At 31.2% G+C, this 15,157-nt stretch overlaps 1 protein-coding gene across 7 annotated transcripts in view; it reads left to right on the forward strand.

Annotated features, from left to right (window-relative positions):
* The window catches only part of LOC148629542 (uncharacterized), a 58,750-nt gene that overhangs the window by 5,851 nt on the left and 37,742 nt on the right, over positions 1-15,157 (forward strand). For 2 of the 7 annotated variants that reach the window (XM_088553278.1, XM_088553284.1), the window contains 12 exons: positions 3-260; positions 1,363-1,401; positions 3,151-3,330; positions 3,669-3,800; positions 4,400-4,468; positions 6,204-6,321; positions 6,530-6,692; positions 8,109-8,240; positions 9,240-9,373; positions 9,694-9,822; positions 12,846-12,991; positions 14,112-14,185. In XM_088553278.1, coding sequence (XP_088409404.1) covers positions 78-260; positions 1,363-1,401; positions 3,151-3,330; positions 3,669-3,800; positions 4,400-4,468; positions 6,204-6,321; positions 6,530-6,692; positions 8,109-8,240; positions 9,240-9,373; positions 9,694-9,822; positions 12,846-12,991; positions 14,112-14,185 — 1,499 coding nt within the window. In that variant the 5' untranslated portion in view covers positions 3-77. Of the gene's footprint in view, positions 1-2; positions 261-1,362; positions 1,402-3,150; positions 3,331-3,668; positions 3,801-4,399; positions 4,469-6,203; positions 6,322-6,529; positions 6,693-6,887; positions 7,281-8,108; positions 8,241-9,239; positions 9,374-9,693; positions 9,823-12,845; positions 12,992-14,111; positions 14,186-15,157 lie in introns of all 7 variants that reach the window. The other 5 variants (XM_088553288.1, XM_088553318.1, XM_088553295.1 and 2 more) reach the window with 5 other exon arrangements.

Consider the following 15,157-nt stretch of genomic DNA (forward strand, 5'->3'; position numbering starts at 1 on the left):
AGGTAAACCTCTGATGTAGAAACCATGCACATGGATTATCACAGTTTGCAAACGTTTTGACAGATTTTACTGAAACTATGGCAGATGCCTTTAAGTGCTCCGACTGTCATATGACATTTGGAACTGTGGGATTGTTACAGAAGCATAAAAGAAAGTTTTGTGTTGGAGGAAGTTTAGGAGATCCGGATAATTTGTTGTTACGCAAAGGATTGTATTCTGCAGACTCTCCACGACAGAGAGCTGTGTCACCAGATGATAGGGTAAAGTACTATGTAAATTAAGTTCTCTATGTCTCTAAGGCAGTAAAGATGATTTTAAGTGATTTGATTATTTGGAAAGACAAAGAGTTGAATAAAATGTTTTTTTTTAAATTTTTTTAAAAGATTTTTTTTCAATCAGTATACAATTTTTTTTAGATTTCCTGGAAGTTAATCCTGCTCTTTTGCTGTAAATGCCTTCAAAGATAATGATTGTCATTTTGTATCTAAATAGCAATTTTCCAAGGTTGACCTTAAATTGTGGAACAAAACTAATGATAATTTGGAGCAAAAATAAATGTGGCTTGTAGGAGTATTTACCAATAATGTATGAGCCTACTGCTGAAGAAGATTTTAGTAATGAAAGGAAATCATAACCTATTTGAAATAAGAAGAGATGGGTCTCCACAATATGTATGTAATTTCATAGTCTCAGAACCAAATGACACTTAGTATGTAGTCAGTATGTAGCTTGGTTGTTATTTTCAATAGTATCTTTGCTTAGGAAAGATACAAACTATTTATTAGGCCACACTTTAAACAATGTTTGTTTCCTCTTACCTGACCCTACCTCCTGGGTTTGGGTAGATAAGTAGTTGGTGAAAATATTTTTTTTTCACAAAAGTTCATCTGATTCTGTAGAAAACCATCATCAAAGAAATGAAAAATGTTGCTTTGAATATAAAAAAAATCTTGTTAGAGAACAGCAATAAAATTATTTAGATAGGACCAGTTTTTATGGGTAGGTAGGGTAACAGACCTATCAACAATTTTAATGTTGTTCTTATTTGTATGTATACTATATGACCTCTTGGGTTCTTGTCTCATGGACAGTTCCCAATGTAACTATTTGAACATGTTTTGTATCTGTAAGTGTCATTAGTGTTTTCTGTGTTGTGTCTCATGGACAGTTCCCTATGTCACTATTTGAACATGTTTTGTATCTGTAAGTGTCATTAGTGTTTTCTGTGTTGTGTCTCAAAGTTGAAAATGTTTATTGTATGTTCAACTTTTTTGACTAGCTTCTTTTGGTATATGAATCTGTTTTGATTTCAATCATATCACCATGGAAATATTGTGTACATGTATGTATTGTGACTTTCAGCCAAGACCTCTAGAAAGTACTGACGTAGTCAGTAAGAAGGTGAGTCAGTGTGTTGGGTCAGGGATGCATGTACATGTATGTAGAACCACAAATGTAGTGTCAAAATTGAATTTTGTAAAAAGACTTTTTGTGGCAGTTTCACATTGATTTGGTATGAATGATTTTTGTTGGGGGATTACAAAATCAAATGTGTCTCTCTATTTTTCACTTACATATTCTGCTGAAGTATTACAAAACACCTGTGTTTTTAGGGAAAAGTTAGACTGCTAGTAATTATAACTGCAAAGTAATCTATTTAGTTTTATTCCCTAAATTAAGCAAACATTTGTTGTAATTTTTAAAGAAAGAAACATGTAACCTGTATTATATTGAATCCTAATGAAACTGCTGTTAACTATTGGTTGTTGAAAGTTAGACAACATATATAGAATTAATTTTGGAATGGTCATGATATAAAAAAATTGTTAATTACAAAATGTAGGTTTTGTTTTATACCCAAGCTCTACTAACAGTAATAATCTGTCTATGCATTTGTCTATTTAACACACATTTGGATTCAAGGTTATTATCTCAGAAATACTAAACCAAATCTGTTCAAACTTTAACACAATGCTCTAGAACCATTAAATACAAGGTAAATTTTGGTGTTCTCTGATTGCTTTCATTAAAATTTGTAAATGCAGGGTTGCAGTGTTCAGGATCCACAGATAAATATTGAAGTTAGAGATCTAAATTCATTCTTGGAGATCATTATGCCATGTGCTTCATGGATATTCTTGCCATATCCATTCATTAATTATTGCATACATCAGTGATTGGGAAGGATATTTAAAATAGGGGACCAATTCCATTTCTTTTCAAAGATTTCCAATGTATGGCATTTATTAACAAATCATATCAATTTCTTTTTTGTGAAAGGGTCATTTCTTGTCAGAAGGGATGAATGGCTCATGCCTCATAACTCCTGCTTTTCCAACCACTGCATACTTTTAGAAATTGCCACAAATCAGTCTGTTAGGTTGTGTTCAAAGCTTTTTGTTTCACAGTTTATTGCTATTGTATTTGTGTTATTTTTGCATGCAGTGAATGATCTTTACTCTTTTTTGAATGTATATGAAGTAGTCAGCTAACTGATAAATATGATACTGAAATCTGTTTCTGCAGTGCACTCTCTGTTGTAATTACTTGTATATCTTGTAAAGATGAATTTTGGAAAGGAAAGCAAACAACTGAGATTACATCCCCATGAACAAACTTTGTTGATTCCATCCTTTATAGAAGAAATGATTTTGTGTTGTCTACCAAATATCTTCTGTTTTATTAATGGACTGATGTTGCCTTAAAAGCGAAACCTGAAATTTTATGTCAGACTATCTGTAAAAGATTATGTCCTTGGTTTCCATGTAGTATGAAAGAACTCCTAAATATGTTATTTTTTATTGGTTTTAATTCCTTTCCAAGTCATCTACTGCATGTGTGCATTATGTATTTTGTAGCTAGAAAGAATATACAAAGCTTATTAACTTTTTGAATAGTGGCTATATTTTTTCTTTTCAAATTTTGTAATTTTAGGCATTAATTGGCAATTATTTGTACTAATTTAAAGTAAGAAGTGAGAAAATTAATGAGAAAGTCTTGAATATTCCATTGATTTGATTTTTTTAGCAAGTTTCATTTATTTCGAATTTCTAAATTAGATTCCAATTCAAAATAAAAAAAAGAGTGGATATTTTTAAATGTGGTCTTTCATGCCATATTCTTACACAGCTTTGTATACACTTTGTTAAGGTTCATCAACTTAGAGCATTGAAAGAAAAGAGAGAAAAAATAAGAGATATTAGAAATTTAGAAGAGAGACTTTTATTGGATAATTTAGAGGACACTGAGAGAAAACCTGGTAGTCCTCGCAGAACAAGAAGTCGTCTCCCTTTGTCTAGACATCCAGAAGTCAGAGAGCTGCAGGTGGAGGTAAATGATTTAATCAGATATCATTGGCCGTGGACTTGGTGCTGTTTTAATAGCAAGTAATGCTTAAATTTTTTTTACTTTGGAAAATCTGATCAAATGCATGTAATAATGCATTCAGTGACTTGTATGTACCTTACAGTCTGAATGAACAAAGTTCTTTGACCACTTTCATACTGAGCAGAATCTTATACTGTATCAAATATCTACAAACATTCCAAATTAAAAACAGTATCAAGCTTGAATCTTACTGTTCAGTGTTTAACTTATATCAAGCTACACCTGTTCTACTTCTTAGATTCATTTCTCAATTTCTTATAAAATACTTTTGCCATTTCCAGTATGAAAGACTTCGGGAACAAGAAGAAATGGCTGAGTATGGAGCATCTATGCCTCCTCCTGCTCGAATCAGCCGTCACGACAATGTGTCTCCCATGTCAGATACTAGTATGAGTATACACTTAGCTGGTGAGGTTAGTTGTTGCTCCATGGTACAACTTAATCATTAATGTTTTACAGGAATATTCCTTCGTTGTTTAATTTTTTCATTTCAGTCTTTATACGCATCATCATTTTGCTTGAAGAGAATGATAACACACAAAATATTGAAAAAGAAGGCAAATCATATATGTATAAAAAATGTGTATGATTGTCTGTTGGATGATCAGACTCAAGCTGAAGGATATAGTACATGAAAAAAAACATTGTTACATGAAGATGTTAAAGCTTCATTGTTTTTCGTCATAATCTTTCTTCTATTAGACCGTTTTGTGTTAATTGCTGGGTAATCAATAATCATGTAAGATTCATACTTTCGTGAGGTAGGGGTAGAACAAACAACTTTTCCTCACAGTAACACAGAAGGGCCTTTTAAACAAAGTTTCTGTGATTTAATGCTTGGTGGTAAAATTTTAGAATTCAACTTACCCACAACTTATTTCAGCTTTGATAAAGTCACTTTAAACAAAAGCTTTTCACATAGTTTTACCTAACCTAGGCAGGGTTTGACTTTCTTTGGATGACAATAAATAGGAATTGCCAGAAGTTAAATGTTCATTACTTTTTTTCTCAGGAAAAACCACATAGTGCAATAAGAACAAGAGCTGTAAAAGTTAAACCTTTAGAACTTCAGGTTAAAGTGGTGGGTTGTGTGTTTTGTTGAGTGTTGGTGAGCTGAGCATTTAATATAGTTCATTTGTTCTATAGTGGTAAAGCATTGGCAAGAGGTGCACATCATATACCAGTATATAGTATATATGACTGTAATACTGAATTTATTATAACTGCAGAAACAGATTGTTTAGATCTTACATTTGTATATTTTTTTGCATTTTGTAAACATGTATTATGTTTGTAATGAAATTAAACTAAACCAATATCACTGTATTTTATAGTATGTTTTATTTTTTTTGGTTTTGTACACTTTCATTGGTTGATGATATATGCATTCTACACTTTTATTTATTGATGATGTATACATTCAATGTAAATGTACAGTAGAACTTGTCAGAGATTAATTGTTATGACTTAATTGTCCCAAACTTTTATTCAATGAGTTGGTCTTGACACACATTGACCCATTATAGTCTGCAGTCAGGTTTTTCTTTTTTGGCCGAAGTGAATTCAACCTCAGTCAGCCATCTTAGGTGCACAAAATAACAGCTCAATGGGTTAAACGTCCAACCACTGGTCAGATTTCTAGGTACCTTTAGTGGCTTTTTCTACATTCTGAATTTAGCTTATTCTTTGTAACACCAAGTCACACACTGGGTCTGAAATTTGAAGGTTAAGTAATTTCATTTTTATTCAAACTTCAGATTTCAGTGTTTTTTCTTGTTATAAAATTGTCTGGTCTTTAAGTGCTTTCATGATAAGTCACTTACAAATTCCATTTTAGACACTGGCATGTAGTGATTGATCAAAGACTTCACGGTTGGGGTTGCATTTGAAATACTTATGTACAGAGCAAGTTGCAATATGAAGCAATGTATTGTTTCCTGCTGTTGCATTATATGCTGTAACTTTAAGCTATAACTTGAATTAAATCCTCATATTATTGTTCCTTGGCAATATTCATTACCTAAAAAGTTCACAAGTACCAAATTTTTTTTAGGAATCTATTAATTAGTTTTTAAAGTATATTTGTGACAACTATAATCACAATTATAGATTGACTGGATTTAATTTTCATACCTTTCTGATAAAGTACTCTTTGTAAATGGATTTCAACCAGATTTTGAAGTGTAATGGTATGTATTGTCGTAGATAAATGATATTTATCATCTTAGAATATTGTAATTTCTTGATTTTGAACCCTGGTATCCAATTTTTGCCTATTTGTCAATATTTGTGTAGTATTGAGAGTCTTGGAGACTTGTGTAATATGGTTTTATAAATATAAAGGATCATGGAAGAAACAAATGCATATGTGTTTGATATTTGCTAAGGAGTAAAATGTGTCAATAGTGGTAGAAGATATTTGGCAGGTTTTAAGTTCCAATGCCAAATAAATTAAGCTATGAAAATCTTTTTAGACCAATTTTTTCTCTTGTCTTTAGAAGAGAAATGTTCTGTATCTATATTATTGAAATCTTTCCCAGATGATTAATAAAGGCTTGATTAATTCTGGGTCATTCCTCTGTCTCTCTGCCTTTAGTTAAATGTATTAAATTGTCCAAAGTTTGATTTTCAATACAAAACTCGTGAATTAATTAATAAACTTACTCATAATTAGATGAATTTCAATGCTATATTTTGTGTAGACTTATGCATTCAACATTTTTCAGATTATATTGTGATGTGTTTATCAATATAAGTTTTTACAGCTCTACAATATTTTTTTCTTCTTCATCATACTTTAGTAAATCTTTTCACAGGACTACCCACATTATAACCCAAACCAAGATGCACAGCTTCGTCAATTAGCTGAGCAACATGGCAGGCAAATGGAATACTTGCAACTTAAAAATAGGGATTTGGAAAAACAAAGAGAAGGTATTAGAAAAATATATTTAGAAAGAATGGAGAAATTTAAAAATGTTCTTTTTTTGGTCCTAGTTACTTTGGACTTATTACAGTCATGGTCAACTTCAGCACAGATTATTAATTGTAACTATTTAAACTATTTTTCTAGATTTGTTACATTAATTGAGATATACCACTAAGGGTGACCTTTACTATGTTTTTGAATTAAATTATACAGATATAAGAAGGAGGTTGGAACAACTTGGGCAAAGAGGACCAGCACAGGATAATACTGCAGACCTGTTGGCTGAACTGAGAGCTCAGGAAGAAAGGAACCAAAGGGGATTAAATGAGCTGAAAAGGCAGCTTTATGAAATGGGACAAAAACGGGTCAATGTTATGTAAGTTGATTTTATATCATGAAGCATACAACATGTTTTATATACAGCTTTTGAGTAAGACCTTAACGCTAAAAGATTGCATAAAGTGCTTAAGTGTATGTTTGATTAATCTTAGATTAAAGTCTTGTAACACCATTAAATATTTGACTTTTAAAATTATCTGCTTTTTGTCACAGTTCATATTTATCTCCCCAGCAAATTAGAAATTTTGGAAGAGAATATGGAACGGTCCAGAAGACTGCTTGAACATTTTCAGGAAAAGCTTTTGAATGATCCAGAATTTGATTGTCTGTTATCATTGAAATCGAAAGCAGATGCTTCAGTTCAAATAAATCCTGAGTCTTTGATGAGCATAGCAAGTGTAGACAAAACTTTGTCCATTACACAAACAAATGACCATGTTGGATCATCACAAGAAAGACTTAGTAGGTCATGTGACATTAATAACCAGTCACATGACTTGAAGTCACAGCAACGTTTTTGTGGTATAGAAAATCTTCAGAGAAACTTAGCTGACTATCAGCACAAACTGAACTTTATTGCTTCAAGACTGGCCCATAGATATCCTGTATCTAATTATGGTTACAGGTTTGTCAGTGCATTGAGTTGATAAATGTTGTTTTGAAGTTTTTGCTCATCCATTAACTGTTGATTATTTATATTTTTTACACTTTGGGGCAGTTTAGGTTATTTTAAGTTCTCAGTTCAGACTTAATATTTACCATGTATGCATTTCTTTCTGTGTAATAAATATGTCTTTGTATAAAGAAGTCTGTATGATTCATTTTTCCTTTAGAAAGGCTCAGGTACAATCTTTTTTTCTCGAATCTTTATAAAAATCAGACAGGAGGTGATTCATGCATGTCAAAAACAGCTACAGAACACATAAACAGACATAGTTTTTCATTTGGTTGATGTCTTTGTGAGATAAATATTATATAGTGTATTAAATTGGCAATTTGCAAGAGTTATCATTCTTGATTTGGTTTGGTTGATTTAAGTGGGATATGAATGTAAGCAGATCTGAATATTGAAAGGACTATCATTGCATAAAAATATAGCATATGTAGACCGAAAAAGCATCATTTGTTTGATGGATTTTTCTTCACCATTAATCGCCTCTACCATAGGCAGTGTTTTTATATGGACTGGTACTAAGTATATAAATTGTATAAAATAATTAGACAAATTACAGATGCATTTTTAGTTCCAAAGTCAAAGTGTAACAGAGGATGGTATGATCATATATAATTTTTAGATTTTATTAAAGTTCTATACAAAGAAAGCAATGGTTGATTACATTGCTAAATCTCAATCTGATGTGACTATTCTATATGTATACTAAATAACATTTTATAAAATGTTAAATGAAAACCCCCCAAAAAAAACTATTATGTTTTTGGTTTGTTCTTCTAGAGAAGTAGAGAAACCTATAAACTATCCCCAGCCACAGATCATACATCAACCCCCTCCTCCCCCTCCTGAGAAGGAGAAGAAATCCTACATATATCCAGTGTACTATGGAAGCTCAATGGTGGCAGAAATTACGTAAGTTAAAAAGACCTCCATGTTATTATTTGACAATTGAAAATTGATTATCAATGAAAATTAATTGGTTATTTGTCAAATTACATATCTTCAGTTTGAAGTTGGGACCGGGGTATGTAGTTTGACAACCAGATGCCAATAATGTACTGCATTAATTATCTGATGACAATATTTATTGGATGCATCTGATTTGCTTTGTCATGATCAGTAAATTACAAATACATGGAGATATCTTAGCAAACGATTATTAAAACGCTTGAAAACAGAGGTATGATTACTGCAGTATATCAGAGATGTTTGCTGATAGATACGAGAGCAGCATTCAATTTTAATTTACCGTTACAATTATTATTGATTTGTAGTTTGAAAAATTTTAAATGTTTAATTGAAATCTGAAGAAAGGCATAGAGTGAATAATTGAATGGTTCCTAGATGTCTTCTTTTATATATATTATTTGGAAGCCTTGTTTTTGTCCTCTTTTATCTCTACTGGTGTTTTATTGACTGTTGAGAGAATAGATTTAAAGCATTGACCTATTTGTCAGATGATGCACTGTTAGTTCTGTAAGGAATTAATTAGTTTGAATCATAGTTCCATTTCAATATGTATTGTATTATTTCCTTAGGTAAAGAAAATCTATTAAAATGTTTTCTCTAATTTAATAATACTTTATGTTTGGGTACTTATAATAAGCTTTCATTTTGACCATTTAGAAAAAATATCATATATATAATAAATAGTATTCAAATAATCAGTACAAATATGTAAAGTCATGATGAAAAGCTTTGAATGCCAAATAACTAGTATTACACAAGTTTCTTTTAAAAAAAAAACATACTATACAATTTGTAGGCCATAATTTCCAGTTCATTACCATGCTTTTAATACAACAGTGATGAATAGGTTTTAGGTCAGTTCATTGCAGTTTATACCATTGATGTGGCATTCATTTTTTTTCTCCAAGATGATTGAATGCTTAGCATTTTATTTTGATTCAGTGCCATGCGTCAGGCTTACCTACAGAATGGTGGGAATGACCCTGATGTCTTAGCTCAATTGTCACAGATGCAAGCGGAAGCTCAGAGAATTGAAGACGAGATGAAAAATGCAAATTACGACAATAGACATAGAGGTATGCACAATACTACAGTATATATCTAATGTACAACTACATGTATTGTAGTTGAAGAAATAAAGGGTGATACGGAATATGGAATTGAATTAGTTGAAATTTGCATGACCAATATGTAGAAAGTGGGTCATTTTGAATCATAATTCATATTCCAAATCAGGAAATGGATACTTTAATTGTCGAAAAGAGAATGGGCAACATCTATTTTAGGCATGAAAGATCCCTGATGAGAAAACTTAAATAAGAAATAGTTACTGAATATTCATTATGATATCAAGTTCTGTCAGAAGACTCATCATTATGTTTTCCAAATTTTGCAGAGAAAAAACCTGATGTATCAGGAAAAATGCAGATGATTGAGTTGGAAAACGAGAGACTGCACAAAGAACTGATGTTGTTACAAGAGCAGAACTTTTTAAGTCAAAATAAACGGAAATCTGACAGAGAAGGTAAATATTCATATCCAAAAGGTGAAGGTCATTCTAAACATTATGGTGATGGGCATTATAATGGTAGTTATGGTACTTATAAACAGCATGATTTTCAGTATTCTAATAAAAGTGAGTTTAGTGGACATGATAAACCTGTCTGGCACAGAAGTAAATTTTCTGTACATGATTATTCAAAGTCTAGTAAGCTGACTTTAAAAATGGATCCTGATAAAAAAATGAGAAATGATCATTTTGCTAAAGATAAGAAAACACAAGTTGTACCTCCTCTAGATCTAAGTTCTATAACAGGACATAAACCTGAAGCTTATGTATTGCCAGAAGTTCATCATGAGTATGGGTTGCCTAAGAATCCAAATGAAAATATGTCTCCTATGAAGCAGCCAAAGGGTGGCAAAAACTATGTTACAATAGGACCAACTTATACTTTTACTATAGACAAAAACAAATTGCCAGGAAATATTCCTGTTCATCGAGCTCAAGGATACAAAAATATCAGACCTGGAAGGTCATTACCAGACATTGGTGAAACATATCAATATTCACCAAGGAAACAGAATTTGGGAAGAAGTCAGTCATTTAATATGCCTCAGAAACAACAACAAAGTGGGTCTGTGAACGGCTCAATCCGGAGTGAAATAATCAGTAGAAGTAATGCTAAAGATTTTGACGTGTATCCCAGAAAACATCAGATGGAAAAGGGTGATCGTGGGAACAATCTTGTCGGAGTAATCAAGTCAAGACCAGGACAGTCTAAAGTCTCATTTGACTATTATAAACCTAAGAATAAGGACATGAAATATGAAACTATTACTATTAAATCTAGAGAGGAATTAAACCCAGACAATAATCATGTCATTCATACAACTACATATAAGGAGGAAAAATTAAATGGTGGGATGGTTTGACGAAATCTGAAGTCAAAAACGTTTATGTCAGTCCCAAGTCACTATATTATAGTATGTCTTTCAGTTTTGTTATAATACTTTATAGGTACACTATGCATCCCCTCAAAGAGTCTTTGTTTTTATTCCAAAAGCTTCAATATTAGCTTTGTAAAAAATGTGCTTTATTCTCAATTGTTGCAAATTACTTTCCTTAACAAATTAAAATAATATGGGGGTTATGTATGTTATTGATACTAAAGACATAATGCATGAATGCAGTTCCTGCGTTAATCCTAAAAAGTTTCAACAAATTATGTGAAATAATTTGGGTGTGGTAAACTTTGTTTTGAATTAGATATTATATGATACTTTTTCATTGATGTGTAACATGTTAAAATTAATAATAAAATTTAGACTTAATTGTCTTTTCTTGTTTTGTTATACATTCAAGTACTTTAGAAATCTCTTTTATTCATTAGTATTGATAGCCATGTTTTAGTTCTTTATGGATATCAATTTTCATGGTTATGTGAAATTGTGTTGGGTTTGATTTTTTTGGAGAATTTCAATGAACTTTTATGGTTTAATCATTCATGGGTATAAATTTTTATGGTTTAGTGAAAATTGTCATTTCATTTTACAGGTAAAGTTGAGAATTTCTATTGACTGTCATATATATCAGTAAAAAAAATTGTACTCTAGTTTGGAAATTATAAGGTATATTTTGGTACATCTTTTCAGATCTTGTATCTAAGGGTAGCTGTTTGGTTGGTAGTTACTTTATATCTTTGGCTTAAAATTCCTCTGGTGCATTAGTTTTTCAGAACATGCTGTTATTGACTCATTTTCGTAAGTTCATAGTATAAAAGTTTGATTGATTGAATTGGAAATTTGAAGGTAGAGGTCACCTACAATCATTGGCAAGTTACTTAGAAAATTTAGACTTGTAATGTTTGGTCTCTCAATGAATTCTTTCTGGTTGTAATATGAAAGAGAAGAAAGACTTTGGCCTTCTTTATCTTATACAGATTTTTCTTTGCCTTTCACACCACTTATTCACTACTCAGAAGTACAAAAAAAATATAATTTTCTATGTTCTCAGAGTAATGATGAAAGAACTTGTCACACAGACTGTCTTACAGGGAAAAACAATTAATAACAGAGTACAAAGGTCAAATGAAAGTAAAGACAAAATCAAAAGTACTTCAAACAGACAGAAGTTGAAAATATTTACTCTGGACTGCAGTTAAACCTCATAAGATAATTGAAGGGGGGAATGATTACCTACCATCAAAAGGAGTTTACAGAGGACTATAAATAGGAATTCATATTAAAAATTTTCAATTAGATCTTTGACAATGTACCTGAATAGATGCCTATACAGTGTAAACATATTGTTGATAGACACCTTATTCATACTTAGAATTTGTCTGGATCCCTGGCAGATTTTTATAATTATACAAGTAGTGACTTGTACCATCTCATATGGCTTTACCTATTTACTGATAATGCATCATTGGTTATCAAAGGATTATATGATAGATTCAGTTTCTATTGACACTTTCTAAGGCCACATTATACTGACTTTAGAAATTATTTTAAGTGGTTTTTTTTTATCTAAGGATAATAACTATGATTATAATATAATTTTGGATTTAGCGTTCACCGATAATTTATAATTTAATTTGTGAATTATTTTGTAATTTGAAAACTTATTGTTCTGCATTTAGTCCATTTGTAAAGGTATTTTTGAATTATTTTAGTCATGGGGAAAATTGAAGCTTTTATTCATGTGGTCATAAAGCTACTCTTTTTTTATTCATGTAATAAAAGAAAATATTTTTTGTACTTTAAAATATATTGATTTTTTAAAATCAGTGAAATGTTGTCGTCATTCATTGATGGAATTTTGAACCATTGAAATCTTTTATTGAAGTTTTTCTATAATGATTATGTACAACCTTATTTATGCTATTGGTTTTATGTTCCATGCTGATTGTTGATAAATACTTCAAATTATACAGGTTATAGCTCAGAAGAACCTCTGTAAATCAGGATGAAAAATGATATACTATCATCACATTTCCTGCCCCATTAGTTTCAGTTTAAAATGTCAACTCTAATTTTATGTTTTAGATGAATTGGAAAGAGAATTACAGAGACTTAGAGAGGAACAGTTGAGAAAAATGATGGAATTACAGAAAGAGATAGCTTTACTCAAACAGAGGGCTCTGTTAGAAAGACGACCTGATCCCCCACCAGCCCCACCCCCTGCCCAACCGGTAGGTAGAGAGACCCCCTGAAGAAAGTTTAAAGCCTTAAACTGTCTTGTCTTGATCTTTTAATTTTATTAGATATTAAACTGCTGTTTATTTTATTTTTCATCTAAACTTTTTCTGTTATTTGAAAATTTCCTGTTTTTTTTTTTTTTCTTTTTTGTTGAATTTGGCAAGGGATATGATGCAGGGGCTCTTACACATAGAAGTTTTTATGTATTGATATTGAGAGGAGGGATACCCAGATTTTTTCCTAAAAAAGAAAATTGGTAGTTAAAACAAAATTAGATTTTGATATAAAAACTTTATTCAGTTTTAACAACCTTAATTGTTCATGTACAGTTACCAGTAGGTTTGCTCTCTAATCATGTGCAGCTAGGTTTGATGACTCCTTGATTGATAGTTCAGTGGATTCCTGTTAATTGCATAGCCTATTTATCAGAAAAAATATGCAATTAACAGAAATAATCATTTCAAGGGAAAATACCTTATATATTCAATGTTTAATTGGAGCATATACTTTTATCATGTCTAATTCCTGCCATAGTGTCTAGTCAACAGAAAGGGAAAATATCACTGTAAAAAGAAAGTTCTTTAGAAAACTGAGTTATTTCACTAATGATGTATTGTTGTTTTACCCTTTTGGGTACATTTTGAGTAAATTTTGAAAAATAATTATGCAGTTACTCTTCTGTATCATGTTCCTGATTACAAACCTTCTCATCTGTATTACTTAAGTTGATTTTTACTTCTAAAAAAAATTACATTGATGTGTTTCATTTGACAGCTTTTTATTATTGTAAACTGTTATAGGGGTGCATTGTTGTGTTTGTTTTATCTGGGAGCACTTTTTGGAAGTTGTCACTAAATGTTGTGTTGCACAATAGAAAATTAAATTGCTGTCAGTTTTTTATTGGAATTTATTTTTGAATATCATGCTTTTTCGTAAATATAGTTTTAACAAGATTCTGAAACAGTGCACTTGACTATCAACATGTTTATGCATATGTTAGAAAAAAATGCAGAGAACCGAAAACAAATTGTTCCCAGTGGAACAGCACACAGTGGCACATTTAGTCCAATAGGTAAAAATCAGCTAATTGTGTACGTTTATTGATTATAACAGAAAAATGCAGAAATGCCCTGGTTATTACAGAGACCTTATGTTGATGTTGAACCAATGCAGCCTTATGATCAGTAGTAAGTATTCAATGTGTTGGGTTATGGTGGATTTAGGCTAACAGTCCTGGAACAACACATTTGTGTTCTGGTCAGAAAGCCTTTTGAATGGATGGTTGCAATAATGTTTGATCAAAATTATATTTGTCTAGTCTTGATACTTTTGGGTGGTTCCTCTGTTCCTCTTATTGTATAGTGCATGCACATTTACATGATCCAGTTTCATGATTTTTTAGTTATCAGTTTTCTCCATTGGATACCTTCTGATTTCAGTCAATCCATACAGTGATTATATTATGTTCATGGGATTTAGATGGTCTGCAACTGATTAAATAGCAATTCCTTAATGAACATCCTTTGGTAGTTACTACCGGTAGTTAATTAAGATTTTTTTTTTTGAAAACTTTTATCAGATTCAATGGATATGAATAAAAAGTTTAAAATATCTTTCTCCATTCTACTTAGGAATTTGACAAGGTGATGGTTATTTAATTAAGGGTATACCAACTTTATCCTTTGAACATCATCATTGTATGTGTTGTTTTTCATTTGTTATGAGAAAAAAAATAGAATTTCCAGCCTTAGTTTGCTCATGGATATTGATTGAAAAGGCTGTTATTTCTACTAGTATTTCCACAACACTGTCCTTGATTGTGGATTGTTTAGAGACTTTTTTCTGCATATTTGCATTATATTGTGGTGGATCCTGGAGAGGGGGGAGGTCAGATTTGGAACCCCCTTCTTTGGAAGAATTGGTTGATTTTGTGTAAACTTTGGACAAAATTGAGCAAATGAAAGCCTGGAATTTGTCCTTTTATAAATTTCTGAATACAGCCTGTTAGCTGTATGATAAAAGAAACTCATTAGTACAGATATAAAGGTCAACAAAGATTTTATTCGGAAAAATTTAAATACCAGGTATATTGCATCAAGTGCATAGCATAACATGTTTTTTTTATTTCTTTGCTTGAAGAGTCTAGAGGGATACATTAT

The sequence above is a fragment of the Perna viridis genome, chromosome 1 (assembly GCF_037379345.1).
Source record: "Perna viridis isolate PV_CMFRI_1.1 ecotype Kerala chromosome 1, ASM3737934v1, whole genome shotgun sequence".
Classification (NCBI taxonomy): domain Eukaryota; kingdom Metazoa; phylum Mollusca; class Bivalvia; order Mytilida; family Mytilidae; genus Perna; species Perna viridis.